This window comes from Brachyistius frenatus, unplaced genomic scaffold, assembly GCF_029030835.1.
Source record: "Brachyistius frenatus isolate BFR_SWC_R1_liver_20210118 unplaced genomic scaffold, ASM2903083v1 Contig_2, whole genome shotgun sequence".
Lineage (NCBI taxonomy): Eukaryota > Metazoa > Chordata > Actinopteri > Embiotocidae > Brachyistius > Brachyistius frenatus.
The window spans coordinates 1102724-1129384 of record NW_027210601.1 but is presented as its reverse complement, the minus strand read 5'-3'; the positions used below and the strand labels follow the sequence as shown (position 1 = coordinate 1129384).

General features: G+C 46.9%; 1 protein-coding gene across 1 annotated transcript in view; it reads right to left on the bottom strand.

The window, feature by feature from the left end:
- Window positions 1-10483: 10483 nt before the first annotated feature.
- sdc2 (syndecan 2) overlaps window positions 10484-26661 on the bottom strand; it is a 39637-nt gene continuing 23459 nt past the window's right edge. Inside the window, exons 2-5 of the mRNA XM_069692392.1 lie at window positions 15931-16045; window positions 14883-15055; window positions 12976-13105; window positions 10484-10894 (exon numbers count right to left, since the gene is read on the bottom strand). Of these exons, the coding sequence (XP_069548493.1) occupies window positions 10731-10894; window positions 12976-13105; window positions 14883-15055; window positions 15931-16045 (582 nt within the window). The 3' untranslated portion in view covers window positions 10484-10730. The remainder of the gene's footprint in view (window positions 10895-12975; window positions 13106-14882; window positions 15056-15930; window positions 16046-26661) is intronic.

The following is a 26661-nucleotide window of genomic DNA, read 5'->3' as shown; positions in this document are numbered from 1 at the left end:
TGCGAATCCGAGGAAGGAGAAAGTGTCCATTTTGCTCCGATGGGGCAGAGCAGACGTGGACATCTGTCAGGTGCAATTACAGAAAGTATTAAAAAAATACAAATTTAAAAAAAAAAAGAGGAAGAAGAAGAAGTTTCCTTTGCAGGAGGGAGACCCTGTCTGGCACAAACGATGAAAATGCATCACTGGCCGTGACGGAAGCTGTTTTCTTGCGTCACCGCTCGGATGTTTGCTCAGGCCGTCACACGAGTTGGATTTTGGTTATTCGACCCAACAGCTGACTGTCAACTCCTCTCGTTGGAGATGCAGTAACGCTGGCGTCGAAGCTGCCTTCGACGTGTCGCATCTTATTCACGCGACGTTCTTCCTGTAAAACTTGCCGTCCTGTCTCCTGCAAATTATGTTCATGGTCCACTGTTGTTTTCCATTTGCGTTGTGGTGACCGGATCGCGCTGGACGAATGAAGCTCTACATTTATCGGAGATTTCCCCGAGGTTTTTGTTTGTGATCGTGTTCATCAGAAATGCTCGGCCTTGCTGCAGCTTTACTAAATCGCCATGCGCTTTGCAGTTTTATGGGGGTTTCCCACGAGTAACATTTTGGTAACTGGCAAAAAAAAAAAAAAAAAATAAGAAAACGCAGGTTGAGAATAAAAATTGTGATTTTTTTTAAAAATAGTTTTTATTCCCAACAAGTACTACCTAACATAGAAAAAGTCGCAGGTCATCGCTTGTTATGATAACAAGCGCACCGCACTTCACAGAAATAGCTGGAAATATATCAGTTGAAAAAAAAAAAAAACTGTTTTTATATTGGTCGACACATACGGCATTAACGATATATCTTTGATGGGTCAGCGTTGGTTGATCAAATCGGCCACTCAGCGTACCGGTCGGGCTCCTGGTCGACACTGACATGGCAGAAAAAAACAAAACAAAAAAAAATCATCTCACCTTCTTTATCACCAGCTTACACTTTTTAAATTCCTTTGGCATTTCTGCTTTCCACGGCGCTGTCGTTATAACCAGAAGCGACTCCAATGGGAACCTTCATGAGGGACGTGACGTTGAGGTGGTTTATGAGATAAACCCGCTCGTCCTTGGAGCAGGAACGGACGGCACCGAGGACAAGTGGGTTGCCACCATTAGCCTTAAGCCTCTTCGCCTCCTCCGCATGGCTACAACTACGTAATTAAAAAAAAAAAGAAGGTAATTTTCACCTTACCAAATATTTAGTCTGTCTACGCCGCAACACCCTCTGGTTTTTTTTCCCCCCCGTCCAGATTGGACTTCAAAGACACATCCTCCTCACTGCACCCTCTTTTTAAGAGGATTTATATGGAGATATGAGGCTTTCATCATGCAGCGCTGAAATGATTACGAGAACAAAGGCATCGGCGCAAAACCAGGTCCTCTGGAGTTCAGCGGCCAAAAAGTATCCCCTGTCTGTGATGAATATATAATCGAACAATATAAAAGAAAAAGGAAAGACAGGATCAGCACGTTGTGACTTCCCCAAACCTGCTCGTCGAAATGTAGAAAGTTAATTATGCATCTTAAAAACATTGAAACCCAACTTTCCTCCGCAGCTTTGATCTTTCTTTGCTTCCATAATATTCACTCTGCTGCATTTCCCCTTCGACACGGACTCCCTTTGAACGAACGTGTGCAGATGCAGTCCTGTTACCGGGCCTTAACACTCCTAAAAAAAAAAAAAAAACCTATCATTTAAATGGAAATAAGTATTCCGGTTCCAGAAAAGAGAAGATTCCCACGAGCTCTGGGCAGAAATCCATATGACTTTTCCTCCCTGTAGCTTCGGATCTAATTAGTGTATAATGGTTATAAACGTTCCCATCACAGGCGCCCTAATCAAAAACAAAACTTCCATTTTCCCTCGGTGGACCTCCAATGGGCACGCTGCATTTAAATGAAATGATGGTAATATTGCGTTGCAGCCTGTGGTCGGGGAAGATGAGAAGTGTGTGTGTGTGTGTGTGTGTGTGTGTGTGTGTGTGTGTGTGTGTGTGTGTGTGTGTGTGTGTGTGTGTGTGTGTGTGTGTGTGTTTGCGCTCATGTGAGGGCGCTAAGGGAATTAAATTATTTTCGAATCCTATCAAGAGGAGGCAAGGTGGCACATTGGTATTCATTATCAGTCGGTGTTTAATCAAGAAACTGTGATTAAGTGACTTGATTGTCGTTCCTCTAAATTGAGTTTGTCGTGTGTGTGTGTGTGTGTGTGTGTGTGTGTGTGTGTGTGTGTGTGTGTGTGTGTGTGTGTGTGTGTGTGTGTGTGTGGAAGGTTATATTAGCCTTTTTCGAATTGTATCAGCCAGAGTTTTGTGACGTACATTATCCCGCCTGCTGGAGTTTTATGGCCTTCGCCGTTTGTTTTCTGGTTGTCTGGGAGGGAAGGAGGCGTCGGTGTCCATAAGGTTTCCCACAGACACTTACGATCCCCAGACGACCAATCCCGACGACTTTAACGATCCTCTCTTTTGCTGTATGGTGCGGCAAACAGGTCAAATATTTTGTTTGTCCAAGTTTACGGGAAAATATATGAAAAAAAATTAAAAAAAATCACCCTCAGCTGTACTGTATGTCCAGTGTTATTCAGCAAATATTACACTGATAATATGATGAACTGAGACGGTTCAAATAGTTATTGCCTCGTAGCGTGGCTCTGCCTGCCTATTATTCACAACTTCAGCCGCCCTTAAGGATGGACCAATCGGTGACCAGCGGGGGCGGGGGGGATGTTGAAGTCAAGGTCTAAGCCTCTTGGGACGCAACGACTGGAAACAACCGTCATTGTGGGATTGCAACGTTCACAGAGTGAATTTGGGTCTGGGGAACACCAGGCTTAAATGTTTTTGACGTCGTACCTGCTAAAAACCAGCGCGTCGGCTTTGTCCTTGTGAGCATGTGGACGTTAGCGTTTAGCTCAAAGCCGAATAGATGCAGCGTCTCAGAAAGCTGCCGGCGCGTCTTCAGAATCTTCCCCGCGGGAAGACAGAAAGAAAAGCCAGAGTCGAGCTGACGAGAGACTTAATGTTGTCGTTTGTACCTTCTGCAAGATATTCGGTGTTTGTTGAGAGCTTCCTAGATTCCAGAAACATGCTGACACGGCTCCTCTGAACTAATACCTCTAAATCCTACCAGGAAAAAAAAAAACAACAACTCGTGAGATTTGGGAGCAGAACGTTTCCATTTTATTGGCTCACGATCGTAAAGAACGTTGTTGACACGTACGCTTTGTTTGAGTAGCCGACATCATTTCGGGGAGTCAGGGAGCGGTACTCCCTTTGAGCCAAACACGCTATTGTACACAACGCGGCTTTGTGTGCTCACATGATGTAAGAATATAACGTTTAACTTGATGAATGAGTCCGAATAATCGCATCGCTATTTGCAAAAGGGCTGACTCTACTTTAGTCCCAACGGATTATGAGGTTATAACAATAGATCAGAGCGATCACAAAATTTAATGGAGCGTGACTGGGCTGAAATCTGAGTGAAGTTTTAATCTTCACTAACTAAGCTTAAAAAAAAAAACAACGACTTTGAAAACACGCACAGAAGAGATGTCTTTATTTCAACGTCGTTCAATAAAGTTCTTTACCCGCCACGGACTGTTTGATTACCCCCAAACGAAATGAAAAGCAAATGACCGAAGTGCGCCTGTCAAACAAAACAAAGTTATCTGTGTTCTTTGAGGAGGCAGACTGAAATCCATCAGTCATCTCCCCCCCCCATTGTCGCAGGCAAAAAGCTTTGATTATTGCGGCGTCCGTCGTCGCATGTGCAGTATTACATCTTCCATAAACAACCATGTTTAGAGAGACAGATGAGTCTCAGACTCTGCTGTTCTGTCGCTTTTGATTTGTGTTGGTCCTTTTTGTCCCCCCCCCTTCACCAGAAAGTGTTAGTTTATCGGTCATAACATTCTTCTTCCGTCCCAAGCGTGGTTTTTTTTTTTAAATTTTTGTTATTTGTATGTAGCAGCTTCATTTCTGAATGTCTGAAACAAATTCAACGAGCGATGTACAAAGGCAGCCGAGCGTTGCCCTCCTTAACGTTAACCGGCTCTGTTTATGCTTTCAACCAAGGAATTAAAATTGTTCAAATTCCCCGGTGGATCATCCAAAGTAAGCAAAAATGGTTGCATAATTAGTTCATGCTCCCCCGCTTGATGTAAAAAAACAAAAAACAAAACAAAACCTCATTCTTTAAAACCTCAAGATCCAATTTACCCTTTTTTTTTTTTAAATACACGACTCTGAGCTTTTCCAAAAAGTGGAACAATATTAAAAGGAGATGGAGATTAAGCCCACACAAAAGTGCCACCCGTTCACTGCGTCGCAGCAGCACAGCATTTAGATTACGATTCCCGAAGCACCTCTGAGCGCTGAAACCTTCGATCCCAAAAAGTACCGAGCTGAGCTCACCTCCCTCGCGGGGGAGGGGGAGGGGGGTGAATTATACCGGCTCTGAGGCGGCTTTGCTTTTAGAAAAGGCAAAGGATCGCTCCTCGTCGCTCCTCTTTCACCGGTCAAACCTCAAACCCCCGCGTTCAGCGGACCACCGGTTAGTCTGACTCAAGACAGGGGACAGAGACGGAGATCGTTGTCGCACCGTCTCGCGTCTGCGGTAGCCTCGAACGCCCGGAGCGTCGCAACACACCTCCGGGTTGTCACTGCGAGCCTGTTGTCGCGCTAAAGACAGCGAGTGTCCTCAAAGCGCAGTTGCGCAGCCTCGGCGCCTCCAGCGCGACTTTAAACCGCGGCCTTCCACCAGGCGTCGCTTTTCGTTTGCCTCTTGTTGATGTGTCGCTGTTTGTTCTGCACTTTGTTCTTTTTTTTTTCTTTGCCGGGGCACGCTCAGAAGTGAGAATGAAGGCAAAAAAAAAACCCAAATATAGATTCTTTACGGCGCGTGTGTCCAAAAACAGCCCGCGAGCTCGGGTGTCGTGTCTCCCCGGGGACGAGACAACTCACCTTCTTTCTTTCTTTCTTTTTTTTCTTTCCCCCCTCTCCGTTTGGGTTTTTTTGTGTGCAGTCGACGTCCGCGCCGCGTCGCGGCGAGAGGGCCGAGCGGTTTCCTTTGTTTGAAACTGCGAAATAACACGTCGCCGCGGCTGCGGGCGGCCGAGCCGAGCCGAGCCGAGCCGAGCCTGAGGCCCGCGGCAGCGAACGACGGCGACAAATGCCGGGGGGCGGGAACATACGCTTGGAGGTCGGCGCTCGTGCTCCGCAGGCACCGTGATAATCACGGTTTCATTCGGGGGGGAGCTTTTATCCGGAGGGCCCCCCCCCCCCCCCGACGCAGAGCGACGTTGTGTCTCGCGTTGCGGTGCCTGCCGCGCTCCGTGTTTGGGTCAGCGAGGTGCCGTGTGTCCAACCCCCGGTCGGGCCCCGGGGCTTAGTCTCCAGCCATGAGCTCTTATGAGGTCTGACAGCGTGTTTACCTTGGACGCCATTTTCTTGACGTTTCTGCATGGTTTGGCGCTGACTAGCAGTTGACGGCCGGCGGCTCTGTTGAATTAGCTCCCGCAGCTACAAAGAGAGGGGAGGGGAGGGGAACCCCCCCCCCCAAAAAAAAAAAAAAAAATAAAACCCCGAGACGCACGAAGGAAAGAAAATGAGCAAAACGAGTGAGGGAAATAAGGAACGGTTATAAAGTGGCCTGAAAGCCGCAAATACGTGCGTCTCTGTGTGCGGTTTGTACTTTCTCATCTTTCCTGACGTAAACGCATTCTGACCTCCGACCTTAACCTGAAGAGGGGGAAAAAAAAAAAAAAAAAAAAACGCAAAGGGGACATAAATCCCGGTTGCACTTTGACACAAACCGGAGACTCGACAGCGCAAACACTTGCAACATCAGCTTCGCAGAGAGGAGAACGCACAGATTGGGAAACGCGTGTTACTGCAACAGCTTCAGCGTAAATGGCCGCTCCCATTGGATCCCCGCTTCGTCCCCTTTTCACTCTTCAAAGACAACGTCCCACGGTGTGTTTTTTGTTTTGTTTTTGCACAGATGAAGCTCTCTCCAAGCTCCTTTGAGTCTGAATGACAAACCGTTACGACGGAGCATACAAGTTCAATTTTGTTGACGAGATGTTTTTCGCCCAGTAGCGTCTAATTTATTCTGACTTGAAATGAGTACGCCGCATAATTACTGAAATTGCGATTTCTTTTTTTTGTGTAATTACCACTTGTGACCACAGAGGGCGCCACCGCTGCTGCTGCGTCTCAGAATGTAGGAAGGACACGTTTATTTAACGGGAGTTATACGCCGGGCTATTTCTCGGCTGCGACTTCCGGGCGTCTTGTACTGAAACCAGCTCCTTTCCAAACGAACAGCCCGACACACAAATCTCCCGTAAACCACATCATGACATTTACGCACTTTTTTTTTTTTGTTGGTACAGTCACAAAAAAGTCCACCAAATTACCGCTATTTATGCTAAGCTAAGCTTCCCATTTCTCACTTGATTGTCACAATTTCTATATTAATTGTTTTATAAGTAAAGAAAAAAAAAAAAATACAAAATAGAAATGTTAAATTTGGAACGATCGGCTGGGCAGATGTCGAATCGCGTTCGCTTTAACAGAGAAAAAGGATCCGAGCCCGGATGCGCGCCACGTGGTGTAACTCTGTATAAATAAAGCAGTTAATGAGAATAACCCCGCTCTCCTGAGGTTTTGTCAGAGCTCACGTCAGCCCCACTTTTTATTTTTATTTTTTATTTCCCCCCCCCCTCCCCTCCCTCTCATTCCACTCACAGAACCACTCAAGATGTTCAGTCCTGTGGAGAATAATCCCCTCTGTTACTCTAATCTCCCTCTGTAACAGGGCCGGATTAGGACACTAAAATGATATGGTGGAGCACATAACCACATAGAGATTACTCATCTGCTCATTGATAATCCCCTTCGACTTTAAGTAATGTTAAGAGAGTGAATGTGCCGCGGAGTATTAAAGGCACATTTTAAATGTTCGGTGGTCTATTTATAGATTCTCGGCCCTTTTCTCCTTTTTTAAATTTTTTTTTTATGGGCAGCTTTGCAGAGGGGTACTTTTTGGGCTTCGGGGTTACCGCAGTAAGAAAGGCTTTTTACCTTTGAATAATTAGCCAAACCGGCACTTCGTCGGGAGACATTTTATTTAAGCGGCGAATGAGCCGTAAAGAAAGGCGTCTGCTCTCGACATTTCAGACAAAACATTCAGTAACGGATCCCGGGAGAAGCGTTCGCTCAGAGGTATTTGTGGAAAAAAATAGAAAAAATAGAAAAAAGTATAAACTAAAAGCCACAAACTGCCACGTGACCATGTATAAAAATATAATATAAAATATTAACAAAAGAAGGAAGATACAGAACAGCAAAAATACATTTGTAATTTTTCAATGTAATATCATTCTCATTTTTAGAGTTTAAATAAAGAGCAGGTCTAGACACAATTATCTTAGCTTTAAGATGTGGCCAAGCACAAAAACCTGGTTGACTACCGACTAGTAACTCTAAAAGTCATAAATTAACACGTCTTCATTTTATAAACTGTTTAACTTTCAGCGAGGTCAAAAGTTTCATCTTTTTTTTTCCCCCTTTAGTCTTTATGCCAAGCTAAAGCTAATCCTGGCTTCATTTAATTCTTAGAGCACAGACATGAGTGATATCGATCCTCTAATCTCCCAGGGAGAAAGTGAATAATCTTATTTCCCAAACCGTCTGGCCGTTTCTTTAAAGTATTTTCCAAATATTGAAAAACTAATCACAGAAACGCTGGAAAAGTCTCCTCTGAATTACATCAGTGTAAAACGAGTGAGCAGAAGTTTTCTGACGCTGCGACTCCCAGCTGTCAATTTACCGTTTTAGTACTTATTTAAATGTCAGAAAATGGTTGAAAGAAGAGAAGCACATTTTCTAAAAAAAAAAAAAAAAAGCGCATGGTGACCTCTTAAAAATGCCTCTCGAGTTTGCTCGCTGAAAATCTAAAGGAAATCAATTTTAAAGTGTAATAAAAAAAATTTTTTTTTTAAAAAGCAGTAAAGAGAGTGGAAGTGAGTGAATATTTGGCATTTTATGACTTAATACACCGGACAAACCCGTTTACCAGAAATCCCAGAAAAAAAAACCCCCAAAAAAACAAGCCCAGGTTTTAAAACAAGGCGACACAAGCAGTTGGATATTAGGCCACAATGTTTATTCAGTAGTGTTGTTTCAACTTATAGGTACAATACTGTCAGCTTTTGTAAGACTAAAAAAAAGTTACCATTACAGTCATCCATGCTCACAGAATGCCAGTCAAGTCGTTTACACCCCTCCTGTGTGTACACACCCGCCACATGCTCGCCTCGAGCAAGTACATTTCCAAATGGTAGGCACTTTGAAGGTTTAAAACATTTGTGAATATACATTTATATATATTTATATATCTTTTTCATATACTAATAAGCAATTGGACTCGAAGGTCAGGTCTCTAATAAAGAGAGAAAAAAAACAAAAAAAAAACTAAAAGAGTGAAGGAAAAAGAAAAGAGAGGAAACAACATGATGTGGCCACGATGGAGGAGGACGCGGGGGTGGGGGTGGGGGGAGACGGTGGGAGAAGAAATACTGTGAGTCTTTGGGTTTTTCAGTATAGTTCAGTACCTTTAGGTCCTATGACAAGAGAGGACGACGGGGACGAGGACAAGAGAAGGGAAGTGGACGACACGAGGATCGCAGAGACTGGAAGAAGAAGAAGAAGAAGAAGAAGAAGGAGAAACGGGAGGGAGGGAGGGAGGGAGAGCTGCATGTGGGTGGCGTTAGGAGTTTAGACGATGTGACCGCATCTACTGTTATCTACTTCACATTACTGTACAGCTGTAAAAAGGCAACTTCACAAACCTGCCAGACCAAACGTGTCTCTTCGGAGCAAGTTAATGTAGATGTAATGTTTAAAAAAAAAAAAGAAGGAAAAAAAGGAGGAGGAGAGAGTAACTTGCTGTCATGTGACCGTTGTTTTCATTTGATGTCGCTGTTTTGCAGCGTTTTAATCGCTTGAACTTCATTTTCAGGACGCAGAACGGCATCAGGGGTTTTAAACCTGGTAAACAACCTCACCTCTCGACAAAAGCTCTTTCCAAATGTCGGGACCGACCGCGATAAAAAAAAAAAAAAAAACTACAAAAAAAACAAAAAACACGAATAGCCGTCAACGTAATTGTCGAAGACTACTTAGATACAACGCTTGAGTCTTTCCTGCATTTTCTGCGCAGCCTTGTTTACGAAACACCCGGAGAGAAACTCGGTTTCTTAAGAGTCGGTTCTGCTGTTGTTGTTGTTGTTGTTGTTGTTGTTGTTGTCGTTGTGTGCGCCGCATGTGGGGGTTCGGCCCTGCGTGTTCGAGCGGTAGCACTGAGCGGATCTTTGGGCCTAGAGCACCGACGCCGGGACACCAGGCTGCCCGGTGCTGCTCCGTACAGCTGAGTTGAGAAAAAGAGAGGGGGGGGGGGGGGCGGATCGACAGCTCAACTGGCTGCGGCCCGGTCCGATTTAACAAGGGGGCGGGAGCGAGGGAGGTTAAACCGAGAGAGGGAGCGAGGAGATGTAAAGGGGGGGCGGAGGGGGGGGGGGGAGTTTGGGTTCAGTCGGTGAACTTGAGGGACACATCGAGGAGGAGGAAGAGGAAGGAGGACGAAGGAGGAGGGCGGCGGCGGCGGCTACGGGCCGAAAACACCACAAGCCACGAAGAGGAAAAAAAAAAAACCCACTCCACATGCACACAGCGCTGCGTGACGACGGCGTGGGAGCAAAAAGAGGCGACGTGAAAAGAGAACGCATTTAAATAGAAAAGAAGTTTGAGACGGAAAACGGAAGCCAAAGTTGCGATCTTTCTCGAGCCCTGACACCATTTTTTTTGTTTGTTTTTCCTGTCGTTCTTTTAAAGAGCCAATTCCTGCAAATTGAAAACAGCGAGAAGAGAATAAACAAATAAACAAGACATACGCTGGACTAAAAAAAAACAAAAAAAAACAGATGTGAGAGCAAATAATAAACATTGTAACCCGAAAGGAGAACATTTACATTGACCGTTAACAGCGTTAATATGAAGACCGAAGAGCTTCATCAAAACTACAAAGGCATTTTTTTTTTTAATTTTTTTTTTTAACATCAGAGAAAAGATAAATTAATGTAATACACCTTTAGAGATCAACATCAGACATGCTAGGACAAAATAAAAAGAAAAAAAATGAAAGTAGATTTGATACAGAATAATTATATTCAATTATTTCCACTTTAAATTGTTTTTCTTTACAAATAACATACTGCTACAGTTAAAAGTAGTCAGTGACTAAAAACAGCTCCTTTGACAGAACACAGAAGCGATCGGTTTTCTCGCCTTTACAGATCCTGCTTTTTTTTTTTTCTTCAAATTAATACACAAAATGTTTAAATATACTCAGATTTGCGAATTTGCCATAAAATGAGAAATGCTTGGTTTTCTTTTTTTTTTTTTTTTTTTTTTTTTTTAAAGAAGAAAGAAAAGATCTTAATTACAATACTCTATGCAAAAGCTTTCCTTTAAGCTATTTTACCTCAATCAACTCGGAAACATTTCTGATGTTGTCGCGGACTGCGCTGTTGACGGTCGCCGCTCGCAATTTTGTCGATCCGGTGACGGGAGGGGGAGGCGTGGGGTGGGTGGGGTGGGTTGATGGTGGTGGTGGTGGTGGTGGTGGGGGTCTTTATGCATAAAACTCCTTGGTTGGGGCCTTCTGATAGGCTGCGCCGGAGGGCTTCCTCTCTCCCAGGTCGTAGCTGCCCTCGTCCTTCTTCCTCATGCGGTAGACCAGGAGGAGGATGAGGAAGATGGCGAACAGGAAGCCGATCACGCCGCCTGCGATGACAGCTGAGAGACGCAGAGAGGGAAAGTGGCTGTCAAATGCTCGCGGTTCAATTCGATGTCTGCTGTGTGCGCGTGCGTGTTTCAGAGAGATCGCTTCTTCTCGTCTGACATTAACTGCGTCGTCCCGTCTTGTGCGCTCAATTACGAAAGCCGTTTGTTTCAGCAACCGTTCCTGCGGTTGCTGAAACAAATGTCATCACTGACGCGACCCTCCCGCGGGAAATGATCGAAATTGATGGCTCGAACGTGTTGACGCCAAACTGCAACCCTCGCAAATCAGTGTCGAAACCAGCGCAGTTACTTCACGCCGGTGGGGGGGGGGGAGGGAGGGGGGGGGAGGGAGGGGGCCCTCCCTTCGTCTCCGGAGATACGGAGTCAATCGTCCTCGCGAGGCTTAGTTTCCCCTTCTGCTAATGCGTCGGCGAGTTTAAAAGTCAGCGTTCCCATTAAGGGGGGGGGGGGGGGGTTCGGGAGCCGATCCCCCGAATCGGTGCTCAGATCCCCCCGTTGGCCTCGGTGCGGTTACTTCGACGTGGTTTATGTCCCAATCAGCGGCGGCCGACCGGGGCTTCGGAGGGAGAAGCTCGTGGCGTTGGCTCAATCATTATAAGTCAGGCAAACAAAACCCGGAGGGAGGAGGGGGGGAGGAGGGGCGGGGTAAACAAACAAACAAAAACAGAAACAGGCACAGGCAAGGCTCGAACTGAACCCCGCGTCCCCCCCCCCCCGATCGGACCAACGGAGACACCGGGTGGGGGGGGGGGACATGTCACGAAGACAGGTCTTTTACTTGGGGACGTTCGAGGCTCGGATTCACAGAAGAATCCTGAAAATACAAACTCTCCGGCTTTTAGGGAATCTTCTGTCCGGTTGGCTGGGAATTAACAGGAAGCTATATTTACTCTGACAAGAGAGCGGCCTCTTCCAATTCGAAGAGTCATATGCCGTCTCCTCATGTTTGTGCGGCGTTTTAATGAAAAGGACGTCCCTCCGTCGAACTAAATCCAGTCTTCTGTTACTCCGCAGCTGCTTGTCCCCATTTTTTTTTTTTTTTTTTCAACCAGTCATATGATTTTCTGCCATCTGCCGAAATCTAATCGTCTGAAACATCTGGGAGACGTGCACTCGGACCACTGATACGCAGCACGGTGTCCTGAATCAGGGCGAGATCGACCTCCGAGGTCCTATTGTACTATTATTAAAACTCTCTGCGGCGGACGCATCGCGCGGTAAACCGGCGGGCTAAACGTCGGGGAAACGTGAATGAAATCGACCCGCGCTGAAATCACCCCTCCGCCTTCCAATTACGCCTGAACGAGGTTCTTTATTGCCTCTTAATCTGTTTAAGGTCTCCGCTGGTGCTCCGATCTGCCCTCTGCTCCGCTTCGGGTTTCCACATGTTGGCTGCCCCCCCCCCCCCCCTCTTGCTTAAGATCCCCGGCACGCACCCAACTGCTCGAGCTCCCGAGGATCAGTAATGCAACGCGGAGAGGATACATGAAAATTAGATTACGTGCAATTCTTTTTTTTATTATTTTTTTTTTTTTTTTATAGAAGTCATATGGGAGATGAAGAGTAATGGTTCTAATCTAGGAGAAGGGTAAAATGAACCCGTTGAATAAGGAGGGGGGAGAGAGACCCGGGAACATATATTTTAATTTTCTAAGACATTATACTGAGACTTTATAGAAGCAGTCATTTCTTTTAACGTCGCATCGCAATCCAAGAACAATGTGGAGAAGATAAGAGCCGATCGCGAGGAGGGAAGACGCGTCCCGATTCGTCCCTGTTGATGCCGTCTCCGCACGTTGCCTGGCACCAGATGGGTATCACAGCCAAAGTGAGACACGAGGTGCCAATCAATGTTGGCTACAGACGCGCTGACGGGAGGGGGATGGAGGGGAATGGACGGGGGGGGGGGGTGAAGCGAGACGGCATCAGAGAGCGCAGTGATTTCCAGTCAGATAATTCCCTTCGCGCCGGCCTTTTCACGCATTCGAAACGTCCACGGCGCCGTGAACTCCACGAGGTCCCACGGAGGGACGCAGACGGAGTTGATCAGAAGTCGTTATTTCGACGCCTACCTGCCAACACCTCCGTCCTCTGGAAGAGGTTTTCAGTGCGGACCTCGATGGGCTCCTGAGGAGAGCCGGGGGCGCTGGTCGTACTGGTCAGCTGGTTCCTCTGCGCGTCCTCTGTAACTGGCACCGGTGCCTGGGGGAGGAAGAGGAGGAGGAGGAGGAGGAGGAGAGAGAAAGATGAAGACAATATTTTCAGCACGTGGCCTAAATTCCACTCCGGCATGATCGCATCTGTAAATATTCAAGAATTCATCGATATTTTTGGAAATGCATTAATTTGCTTTACTGCCGAGAGTTAGACGATAGAATCGATGACACACCGATATCTGTCGAAGCTGAACTGTCTTTATCGTAGCGCGAAAGCGGGAATGAAGCTGCTTGGATCCGTACAAAAGAAAACTAAATCGGCCAACGAATACATTTAAAGCTCAGTTATTACACCTCGATTGTTCAATGTGTATAAACAGTTCTTTTTATTTATGGCTTCGATTACTGAGCTTTAGATGTGTTTTTGTTTTTTTTTAATTCTTTTTTCTCTAAACTCGCATGAAAAACTCTAAAGAAAAACAACAACATAGTCTCACCGGTGCACTGAGGGAAAAGGATCTATTTTAAAGTGTGTGTGTTGGGTCAGTGAAACTTACAGGGCCCCGGCCAGAATATATCGTGGAACGAGTCCAAATTGCCCCCAAAAAAAGATTAGTGCAAGCCTCGAGAAAAGTAGGAAATGGACACAGAGCCCAGTGAACCCAAAGTTGTTTTTTTCTTGTTGCTGTTTTTGTCGGTCTAGGAATGGAAGCGACGTGTCTAGAATGGATCTGGGCCCCGCGTACCTCCATACAACAACGCCAGAGAAGGAAGCAAAGAACCCAAAATGGAATCGAGCCCAGTGCGTATGGCCAAAGGGGGGCGGAGGAGGAGGAGGAGGAGGAGGAGGAGGAGGGGGAAAAATGGAACAAGGCCAGGTAGGCTTGGCTTAGATGGGGGAGGGGGTTGGGACGGGGGGGGGGGGGGGTGAGACCTTGAGGACTAATCCCAAACAGATGCAGTGTCCAGTGTGGTACAGTAAGAGTGCAGCGCAGGAGAGCGACCCGGGACGGTTCCAGAATACGTGATTATGTCCGAGAGGGATGTAATCCCCCCCACCCCCTCCACCCTGTAATTTGCAATGGAGCGAAAACACTGAGATTTTGGAGGCGAGCGCTTGATCTTGATCCCGAACGCGAGCTCACGCAGCTCCCCCCGGTATTACCGGGGATTTGACGGGCCGCTCGGTCGGCGAAAAGACACGCCGACGCGCCCGTCACCCCGCCGGGCCGTTGCGGTCGCAGACGAGCCGCCACGATCACGCGCGACTAAGTCACGTTACGGCGTCACGCGATGCACGCCTGCTTGTGCTCACACCCGACGTGTCACGTTAGAAGAAATGCGCCGCGTGTATTTGCATCTGATTACGTCAATATTTCCCCAGCAGTTAAAAGATAATGTCAAAATAGTGATTTTTGTTGTTGTTGTTGTTGCGATGCTCGACTTTCATGAGGCTCTAGCTGGAGCAACAAAACGCAGCTCAAAGGTTAAAACAACTTCCTTTAAAGCTCGCTGATTACAAAACTGCATCTCGTTTGTTTTAAGCCCGAGTCTAAAAACAATACGTCGTGATTTTACGCTGGATAAGTACTTTTTTTTTCTATACTAATCGTCTCCTCGCTGTAGCTTTGAATTTAATGATCGCATACGTACGCCGGTGATACCGATCGTCTCATTCAACTCTTGGCAGGAAAGTAAACAATCTTACTGGAATTCTTTTGATTTCTTGCCTTGATCAGATCGTCAGCCATCTAATTACCCAACAGGTTAAAACAGCAGCTGAGTTCCTGTCTGGTGGGGTTTTTTTTTTGTGTGCGTCTTACCTCCGTTCTGAACGGTTTCCTGGGTGTGACGTCTCGGTCCTTTTCTCTGACCGTGGCCGTGTCCATCCTCGGGGTGAAGACTTTGGTGGAGTCCTGGGTGGGTTGCGCTGCGTTGGGCTCGATATAAACCGTACTGAGAGTCACCGTTTCTTCCACCGCGTCTTCACCTCCACCTGGGAGAGAGACGAGGACAGGTGAATACAAAAATAAATAAAATAAAATAAAAAAAATTAAAAAAAAAAGTGCCTGCTTAGTTTATTCTTAGAGGGAATTTGTAAAAAAAAAAAAAAAAAAAAAAAAAAAAGTAAAGATTATGACGTGTGCACATCAAATATGGGCTTGAGTGATATGAATATTTCATATCCAGAGTCGTGTACTTACTTTACTTTACACAGGTGGCTTTTATTTGAATGTATTATTTACAGTTGGACTCTGCAGTAGAATACAGAGCGGCAGAGCAGAGTGACAGCTGTCCAATATTGGGACCGGCTAATGATCACAGTCCTGCCTACTTCTACCCGGCATGACCTTTTCTCTCCGCAGTCACGCAGCTCTCTCAGAAAGGGGAGCCGCTTTTGACCGAGAGATGAGCGTCTGTAAAAAAAAAAGGTGCTTAAGGCGAGCGGAGCGGAGGAGCTAATAAAAAATAAATAAATAAAAAAAAGACGTGAAATTTGCACACTTGCCCACGGCGGCCCGGGTGACGAGGCGATCTCTATTTCAAATCGAGCGAGAGACAAAGAGAGGGGAAAGTAAAACGGCACAACTTAAGTAAGACAGTTGAAGAAGAAGAAGAAGAAGAAGAAGAAGAAAAATAACATTCATAATGATGTTTATAAAACTCACAGCGGTGGATGTGAATATGAATGTCATCATGCCTCTGAGTAATTGCCTGCTCTACTTGTCTAAGTGTGTGCCTTGTAGCTAAGTGGTGTGTGAGTGGAGATCTGTGTGTGTGTGTGTGTGTGTGTGTGTGTGTGTGTGTGTGTGTGTGTGTGTGTGTGTGTGTGTGTGTGTGTGTGTGTGTGTGTGTGTGCGTGTGCCGTACCTGAGCCAGACCCCGAGTTAAAGTCATCGTCATCTTCGGGGTAGTAGCCTCCTGAGCCTGTGTCGTCCAGGTACAAGTCGTCAGCCTGAGAGGAAGTCTTGGCTGCTTCTGCTATCTGCAAAGCAACAGAAATAAGAAGGCGTTGAGGACTCGCGTCGAGGACTCGTGTTGAGGACTCGCGTCGAGGACTCGCGTCGCCTTCGTGACATCTCTGTATTTACAGCCCGGGTCCCGGTGGACGTTTTTCATCCCGAACGTCATCGCGCCAAACGAAGTTAAAAGCTAACGCTGTTTCCGCACGAGGCACGTTTACTTTTATTTATTTTTTTTGTCATTGGGAAACGTGAAGTCCATTTGGGCAGCAATTTACAGCCATCACGAGCAAACATTTTGGATCTCTCTGCTCGGAAACGTCAAAGGCAGCAAATTCGGGCAAAGCCGCCGCCAAAACAGAAAATCGGGCTGTTGGGCTCGCGCACCGTGCAGACGCACGTTCAGCTGACCCGAGGTCTAAACGGTGGCTGCTGCCGCCCTCTTATTATGAGGCCAATAGTTGCCGAAATATTTGGGTTTTGGGCCGCCGCCGTGCGCGGACTGATCCCAGCATCCCCGCAGCTGCGCTGCCCGAGTGTCTAAAAAAACACTTAAGCGACGTGCGGCAGCACGGGCGATTGTCCAATCAGAACGCTGCCGGCCCTCTCGCAGCATCATCGCCTGGACAACCGCCCTGCCCAGCGGGAATGTTTGTGTTCCGGCTTAATGGGGTGATTGGCTGAAAGGAGCACAGTTAAACAGTGGCTGTTTGTTTAAAGAGCACCTCCTCACGTGGAGCGAGGGAGCGGAGATTTCGACGGGAAATAAGGTGAGAAAAATTGAGTTTTCGCTCGAAGTGTCTCGCGGCACCGGGTTGCATGCTGGGTATTTAAACACGTCGGTGATTTTAAAAAAAAACTGTGTGTGTGTGGGGGGGGGGGGTGGTAGGTAGGTGTTACTATTTACATGTTGTGGTGAGTGTGTGTGACTGGACTCGCTATAAAATCACCCATGGCAACATGTATTCAGCTCCAATCTGTGGTTGGCTGTACTGCCCATTCTGTACTGATAGTCCTGCTTTAGAAAGAAAGAGTACAAAAGAAAGACCCCCACTATATATCATCTGCGTGTGTTTGTGTGTGTCTATTGCACCCATTTAGCTGTTCTCTACAGATCCAGGTCTGCTCTGAGGATGTTTTGCCGATAAGCCCGGGGCCGAATAAAGTACGACTGCAGGAAATAATCAATTGGTTTGGCAGGGAATAAAGTTTTTGTTTTGTTTTGGTGTTAACTGCAGAGAACTGGCACGTCGTGAGAAAGCACAGAAATCTGCACTAATCCCTCATTAATGCCAGTTTTAGAGATTCTGTGTGTTTGTATGGGTTTCGCCATTTGATTTACGTAGTTGTTGAAGGTTTCGTGTGTCTTTAAGTGTTTGTGTAACCCCCCCCCCCCCTCCACCCCCCCCCCCCCCCCACCCCCGTTTCCCCTTCCGGCCCAATAAAATGAAAATAAGAGCGTCTAATAAAAAATAAATAACAAAAACATTTTAGAGCCCAAAGTAGCATCTTGGGGTTTCTCAGAAAACCCAAATATATGTAACGCAGTGATATAAAAACACAAAAGCAGTGACTCCTCATGTTTGTTTTAATGCTGAAACAGGCACGTTTCGGCATTTTTTTCGCTCGATTAAATGACGACACCCCAAACTATTAAGCAGCTCGATTTTCCACCCAACGAATCAACAGACGGTTTTAAGAGAGGAAAAAAAAAAAAAAAAAAAAAAGGCCTCCTTTCGGTTACGTTCCCGCTTCATCTCAGCATTTCCAATTACACCGGGGTCAGAAATGCTTTTAAGTCATTGTGAGCCGCGTAAGTGTGTGTTGGTGTGGAGGCCCGGGCCACTCTCCATAACAAAGGAAGGCCGGAGTACACAAGGCTAACAGCAGTGTGAAAAGAGAATAAAGGAAGACAGAGGCGAGATGAAACGGAACAATACGTGTTTCTCCGTCTCTCCTCTCTCGACCGGCTCTGACTTGTGGAATAAAGGCCTTTCACCGCCTGATCAAAGAGAGAATTTGTTCAAAGCAACTTTATCTTAACCTTTCTTGCCTTCTTCTCCTCCAAACACCCGTCTAACACCTCCCCCCCACCACCACCACCACCCCAACCACCACCACCACCACCCTCGACAGCCTGGTAAACCAATTCCCCGGTCCACGAGGGCCACAGGTCTCTATGCATCGGCGATACGAGCACAATGGACCCCCCCCAAAAAAAGAAGGCAGGTCACAGATCAAATGGTGACAAAGACCACTAATGAGATTGAGGCCACACACACACACACACACACACGCACACGCACGCACACACACACACACACACACGTTTTACAAAGGTATGCAAGTATTTTGATTATACATAACACGCGTATTAGGGTAAGCTTATACCGTTACATCACACTCAGAACCTCGTCAGGAAACGTACAAAGAGTATTTAAATGGATGCGTTAACTCCCCGCCGGGCTATTAAAGATAATTGTCAGAGACATGATTATAGTGCTAACGCCTTCACCTGACCTGTTATGTGTGTAAATGGATGAATCATAAACACAGGGAGGTACTTAGCGGGTAGCTAAGTCTAGTTTTATGTTTTCTTGAGCTGAGCTTTCAGCTGAGCTTTCACTCGAGTTTCGAGGCGCTCCGACTGTGAACCCGGTCGACTTGTTTTCAGTCGCCATTAATACAATTCAGTTAGATGAATGCTGCTTCGAAAGTGTTTTCAAATTTATTGTGTCGCAAAAGCCGAAATAGATGTTGCATGCGGCTCGTTAACAGGCAGCTTATGACATCGCTGTGGACTCTTAAGAGCTTGCAGTGGGCTTTTAAAAAAACAAAAAACAATAATAAAAACAAACAATCATGGAATCTTAAGGGACTTTGTTCGGCAAAGACAGAAAACCTCTCCCAAGAGTTCGGCCGCCTCCCTGAAGCGGAAGAAGCTCCTCTTCATTTCAGACTCGCAGGTACACGAGTGTCCGCCGTGCCCTCGGTAATCTTCATGTTTGAACCGTTGGAACAAAGCTTTCGGATTAGAGAGGTTTAACTGTCCGAGCGTCGATTAACTCCGCAGACTTTTATCTGAAACTCGGGGGGGGGGGGTCCGACGCCAAGTAGCACGCAGCAGAAGCCCGATAAAGCCGACTTTCCCTATCGCACAGCGCCGCAGATAAACTTTGCTCTCTTTATCAATCCCGTGACATTTACAGGTAGTTTTTCTGCGTTTAGCTCTTATCGCGGGCTCCGAGCCGAGCCAGACATCAATCCGCCCGCCGAGCGGATCGGACACTGAAAATCAGTTGGGCCAATAAGCCTCGCAGAAGCCCCGCACTTTTTTTTTTTTTTTCCTTTCAAAAGGTTGCTTCATTGTGGACGTCGCAGCTTCAGTCTGAGGAGCAATCGGTTGAAAACTCCTGCAGTGCAGCAGATAGGAATCAGCGCAGGAAGAGCTTGTAAAAATGAATCTAATTGGAAATGTTAGATCTTGCAATTTATCATTTAGTTTCAGGCAATGAATGTTAGGTTTTGAGTTTCTGAAACCCGTCGACTGTGCAGCAAAAAAAAAAAACCTCATTTCTCCTTAGAAACCTTTAAAACTCCTTTCCTCTCTCTCTGTCCTCTTTCACTAGATCTCAAAGCACCGGTGTAATTAAGTTTTGTGAAGCCATGAAAATAAAAATGTTTAAGACCTGCAGTAATGCAGTATTAAATCAAAGTAGTAAATGCTTTTTATAGCACATTATCCCACATTGAGTGTAATGTAATTGCCATGGTGGAGGGATCCTCAAAGCTTTCCGGAGGCCTACTGAGTTACTGTATTGGTGGTGAGGTTAACTACTGGACTGTTTAGCTTGTGAAGTGGGTGTGCTGTTGAGTCTGTATGTGTATTATATGGCAGTCGCACTATCATGCGCTTAAGTTTGGAAAAAAAGAGCTGGGCCACCTTTGTTCGCCGGCTTATAAATATAACTTCACCAGTGGGAAAAAAAAAAAAAAAAAAAAAAAAGAAGTCCACAATAACACACAATAATGTGTTAAATCATCTCGACAAACCGCACTATTGAGAAGCGGATGCTCTCAGAACTTCTCTTTGATAACCACAACCGCACACAAAAAGATTTTCTGGGTCATAACTGACTTTTACTTTCCGCTGCTTCTGCTCTGCCGAGTGGCATTCTTTGAGTTCAAGCCGTACACCTCGCAGCGGGCCGACAGAAGAGCGTGTTTAAGAAAGAAGAGACCTTGGGGCTGTAGCGGAGGGAGGAGGAGACCGAGAAAGTAGCACTGCAGTGCACTAATAATTCACAAAAGCCCCCCCCCCCCCCCCCCCCCCCCCCCCCCGTTCTCAAGAGGACCAGAGGTCACTTATAACGCCACGCGCAGAAATCGACTTCATGCCGACACTCCGTGGGCTCTCGTCATCGCTCACGCAAGACTTTGTTGACATGGTGTCGACAGCGGTGTCGAAAATCTGTCCTTTCGAAGTGTCTGAATTTAACAGCAAGCTCTGACGACGGAAAGTTGAACCTGGCTCGAGCCGCGGGGCGGCGCCGGCGTCACTTTGGCGCATTAGCCAATCAAATGCGTCTCGTCGACCAATTGTTTGCATTTGAGGCGTTAAGTGGACACGTGCAAATTGTGGCGTCAAAAAGTAGTCTGCACGCGAGGCTTCGAGGGAACGTCTGTAAATCGTAACGTCTGCCAATATTCGGCAGGTGAGGCTTTCGAGGGAACATTTGTAAATTGCAGCATATCTGCATGCGAGGTGTTTAGGGGACATCTGTTAATTACGGCGTCTGCAGACAGTGTGAGGCCGGTGGAGCCTTCCTATACACAGAGGCACACAAAGGCACGTATGACTATTTGCCCACGCACGCATACAGACAACCTCATTTACACTAACAAGCAGGTCCTACATAGTCCAACCATCTTAGAGACAGTCAAAGGGAGACAGACACAGAGAGCAAGTGAAAGCAGGCGAGAAGGAGGGCGAGTTCCCTTAATGAGGTAGTAGCTGGCGATATATACCCTCTATTAGTTGTGAGAAGAGCTGCCGTTACTGGCATCTCCGCCTGCTGAATCTATGAGCCAGCAGGAGGTCTGCGTGTCTGACTACACACCTCGGTGACGTCTCCCCGTCACCGCCTGGCTGACCTGTAAACCCAAAGAGGACACGAAGAGATAAGGACCGGGATCGGACAAAAAAAAAAAAAAAAAAAACGATGACAAAGAAGGAGGGGATTGAGGAGAGGATAAAAGGGAGAGAGCGTGGGAGGAGGGTGGACAAATGAGGGAGAGGATGAGAGAGAGAGAGAGAGAGAGGCGAAGGGGAAAATAACCCGGTGCTGAAGACAATCCGGCAGCCTGGAGCTGGCTCTGCTAAAAGCCTGTCAAAATCAGCACGTTCATGCCTAGCGGGGCTTGAAAGGCACTGGGGTCTATGTGCGCTTCCAGTGTGTGTGTGTGTGTGTGTGTGTGTGTGTGTGTGTGTGTGTGTGTGTGTGTGTGCGTGCGTGTGTGTCCGTGTTATATTTACATCTCCCTCTTTCTATAAGCGAGGCGATAGAGGGGACGAGCGGACACAAAGGAGGGAGAGAGAATGGAGTCATCTCAACGGTGCCCGGACTCTTTTTTTTTTTTACCGTTGACACACCGCTGTCACTTGTAACGCAACAAATATTATCTCGACTCCAAGTCAGGCCGAGTGGAAATAGGGTTCCTCAAAGGAATGCACACACACACACACACACACACACACACACACACACCCTTATCCAGCTCCCACATCTCAAAGGCTTGAGACGAACACACAGATGCACATCATAACATCAACTTCAGAGACATGAAAAAGTGGAAAAGAAGTGGACCAGACAGACAGGCAGACAGACAGAGACAGACAGACTGGTTCCCCACCGTTTCCTTAAGATCACCACAGAACTGCAAAAAGAACCGCAGCGTCCCCCGCACAGAACGGGCTTCATAAATGCCCCTTCTCAATATTTAATAAGAATCTCCGCAGTATACGCAATTACATTAAGCCGCTGCACCTTCAGACGGAGCCTTATTTATATTTAATTAAACCCACTAACACTCTTTCGTGGGACATTGTTTCAGCGAGACAATTCATACCGGCGAGGTGAGCGGCAGCGCCGAAACGAATCGATGATTAATCATTAAGCTAATTTGCGAAACAAAACACATTCTGCGGTTGCAGCTTCTCAGAAAGTCGTTTGAGACACACATTTACACAACCGTCTCACGACTGCAGCGTCGCGTTAAAGAGGGAGAGGTCGACACCTCCTTCGGCGTCCTGCGGACGGCAAAGTTGATGCCGCGGAGCTGCGGGGGGACGGTTAGCTTTGGCTCTGTGCCAAACTGAATCCGATCTTTCAGCACCTCAAAATAATATATATTTTTTTTTAAATTAAAAACTTTATCGCGGATGAATAGTTTATGAAACGTATTGTTGCGTGCAGCCCCGAGGCCTGGTTTAGTACGTCGTTACCGGCGTCACCCCGGAGGCCTCTCTTTATTTGCTCGTGTTTTGTTTACTTTCACGATATCAAAGGCTTCTTCGTGCGCATGCATACGGCGACAGCTTTACTCCGGCGGAGCGGGCGGCCTGTTTCGTTCCGTCCCGCGACTGAGATCAGTTCTCGTCGTCTCAACCGGGCTGACGAATATCTGCAGCCACGGGAGGAGTCGATGGTATTCGAAGAAGGAGGGGGGAGGGGGGGAGGGGAGGAGATTGTGTGTGTGTGTGTGTGTGTGTGTGTGTGTGTGTGTGTGTGTGTGTGTGTGTGTGTGTGTGTGAGAAGACAGAGAAATAGTGTGTTAATCCCTAATTAGCAAAGCAAAGGTGGCAGATTGGCCCGCTGGCTTTCACTTTATCCGTCCTACTCGTCCTGCAGCGGATCCATACCGAGGGGTCGACGCGGGTGCTGCGCTGCCCCGCTTCACTCTGCTGTCGGCCAAACCAAACGTCTTCCACGAGCCCGCTCTCTCTCTCTCTCTCTCTCTCTCTCTCTCTCACTCTCTCTCTCTCTCTCTCTCACTCTCTGTTCTTCCTCCCACTGGCGCCTTCATGACCTGGACTTCATCACGGAGCAACACGGAGGGCAGAGAACAGTAGAAAACAGGAGGGGAGCGCAAGCCGAGCGGTGCCCTCCTACACCTCCAGGGAGGAGGAGGAGGAGGAGGAGGAGGAGGAGACGAAGAGCGGGGAGGGGGGGGGGGCTTTACTGTGTATCTTTTAAGTAACAGAGCTGCACGGCCGCATCGCTTCGGAGCGTAAAAGCTGTTTGCGACGCGTCTTAACATTTACTTCAACGGACGGTGTCGATGAAAATGCGTGGAAAAGTCTCGTCATCAGATGCGAACTAGAAATGATACAATCTGTTTTTTGGGGTTTTTTTTTGTCCAGCACCGAATTGACAATCCAACAACCATTTGTCAAGTTGCTTCCGTGTACTTGTTTTAGTGAGGCAATAACAGCCGTATCACGTATTAACGCGCTCGTAAGGAACATCGGTCGACACGGCCTTTCCTTCGCAGCAGAACGATCCCGCGGGAAGTCAGCAGCCACATATTCAGAAATAAATGCAGACTACTTTCCACGTCTAATGTAAACAGCAGTGAGCGCGTTATAATCCACCCGTGTTGTTCGGTAACTTTTCACAAACTGTCGTGTGCAGCCTGGCGCAACCGCCTGGCCCGGTTCTGCCTGACTGCCGCTGACAGCTGCAGTTTTCCCTGCTGCGATTATGGTCTGGAAACCCCGTTCGCTTTAAACGTTTGCTCGACCGCCGAAGGGTCGGCCAATCAGCGGCCGGCGCTGGGTGGCTCAGCGCGACGAAGTTGAAGTGGGTTTTCTTTTTCTCTCCGTGGTAGTTGCAGCGACGGTAGTTTTGGTGCACAGCACACGGTTGTACGGCGATGAAAGCCGACGGGTCGAAGGGCCGTTCCAGTAGTTTCATAATTGGCCTGAGCTCAACGCACTTTAGGACGCAGCGACTGGAAACTCTTTTTTTTTTTATCCTTAGTCTTCGTTACACTACCCAGGGGAGCCTTAACGCGGTGATACTCCGGCGTTTGTTTCTTCCCCACGTCAGGAACGACGCAGCTTATTTTAGAGCCTTTTTTTTTTTATACTTTTGTGATCCAGTGTTTCTCCTCGTTTTATTTCATTTTTACAATATGTTTACAACCAACAGTGCAGCTCCCGCGTCTGCTAGATGACGAGATGAGACAACATCAAACTTTTGTTGCGTGCGAGGCTTATTGAAATCTGTAGCCAAAGATTGTACTGACTTGAACAAAACAGAATTTCTAATTATTTGTGGACCTAATATAGTGTCATTAAATCATCCTGGAGACGCATTCGTTTCTATGTGTAGGAACACTGACATCTTTAAAGGTGGTATAAAAAAAACAAAAAAAAACCTGCAACTCCGTTGTGACTGGGAGTCAGAGAACGGGTCAGAAAAGAAGCTGGCGCCCGCGTACGATGACAAATTGGCTTTCCCCGAATGTATGCGGCGTCAGCCGTCAGCGCGGCGGACAGCTGCTGCCTTCACGCAAGAAGTGTGACTAACAACTGGACCGGTGATGCCGTTGTTATCCGAGAAAGAAAAATTCAGGACAGGAAGAGCCGGCGACATCCAAACATTCAGTTTGTCCCACCGGCACCTGCTGACGACTGAACAAACTGCCAGCAACACAGACGGAGAAGAAGAAGAAGAAGAAGAAGAAGAAGAAGAAGAAGAAGAAGAAGAAGAAGAAGAAGAAGAAGAAGAAGAAGAAGAAGAAAGAAAAAAATAAAAGATGTCAGAGAGTCATGGATGTGGGCGGTGAGCATTGTTCAGAAAATGTAAATAGGAAGAAGAGGCAGTTACAGCCACCTACGGGGCTGCCAGTGAGGATGCCCAAACTAACTCTATAAGGTTAGTGTGTGTGTGTGTGTGTGTGTGTGTGTGTGTGTGTGTGTGTGTGTGTGTGTGTGTGTGTGTGTGTGTGCCTGTATGTGTGTGTCTGTGTGTGTCTGTGTCTGGCTGCCTTTGTGCTTTGAACCTACTCTAACTTTTATTGCCCTCCCAGGGATCATAATAAGGAACTAATTGATAGTCTTTGAGCCGGGGGCTGAAGAGAGGGGGAGTTCCTGCAGGAAGTCCACACAAATCAAACTCTCTCGGGGCCCTGCAGGTCTGGAGCAGCTCCAGCTGAGTTGTGGTGGTTAGCTGTCGCTGTGTGCGGGTGTTTTTTTGGGTGTTTTTTTTTTTGGGGGGGGGGGGGGGGGGGGCGAAAGAGGAAACAGGACAGAAAGTCTGGAGGTCATATTTACGGAGTTTGCACATCTTCCTCTCCACACGTCGCCTTCTCACGTCCCAACACAGGCTTCCAGTTTTGAGCTAATAACTCAAGAATGTTCCCATAATGCATTTCGGTTGTATTATTCTGAGTTAGGAGAGCCTTAAAAAAAAAATCCTACCTATGTCATCACGGCGACCTTTTTTTCCGCTTGCGGTTCCTTTCTGTCTGATGTCTGCAGAACATTTAAGACAAGGTCTTAAAGAAACGCGTTAAACGGAGTCGACCTCTTTCAGTAAACTCAATCGAGTCGTCGTCTCGGAGGCTCGACGCCGGACAGGACTCTCTGGAAGATTCCTACCACCGACCCCACTCTTCGTTTTCTCCCCTGCGCCTCAAGGATTAGATCACTTTGCCCTCTACCCCCCCCACACACACACACACACACACACCACCACCACCACTGACCTGAGCACAAGCCGAGCATGTGAGCGCGCTCGGCACCGATTCATATCGTCTCGTATTCCAAAACAAACGTCCCTCTGACATAGAAAGGCACACAGCGCATTCCACGGGGCTCAAAGCCCCTCCATAAAGGGGGTGGGCAGGAGCACCAGGGGTTTCCTGCTCCAACTTCCATGGGTGTCTGCAACCATAGACACTTGTGCAGAGCTTGCCGTAATCCTAAAATCTGAAGTCGGGACACTGTTTCACTGAGATAGGTGCGGCGATGTTCCTGCTGTCAGTGAATCCCACCGAAACACAGCAACGACTCGATCTTACCGACGACTGTCGCTCACCAAGCCAAGACTAATTCATTCCTCCGTGCCACAAACACTCACTGTTGTCCACAAGCTGTTAACGTCACATTAATGAGCCGCACACTTGCTGCGGCTGACCAGTTCCTTTATAACAATAAACACGGGCGGTGCAGTTTATTTTGAGTCAATCGCACCAATCTGCTGCCGCGGGGGAAAAAAATCGGGATGATTCAGCGATAGAAAATAGTCCCCAACAAAACAACAATTTACTCCTGTTTGAAATTATTATTATTATTTTTGTTTTTATTAGTACAGATGTGTGACCCGTTTTTAAAAGTTGATATGTTCAGTAAAAACGACTGAGCTTTAAGATTAATATACAAAAAAACGGACAATTGTTTGGTCCTTCCATGAGATTTATGAAGAACATCAGCAACAACGACAAATCAGAAACTATAAGTGATAATTAATCCCATTCAAGTCAAAATAAATGTGGTGATCAAAATAACTATTGTTACTTTGAGTTATTTCAAGTTGTGTTATTGTTAGAAAAACTCCAAGCAGTAAATCAA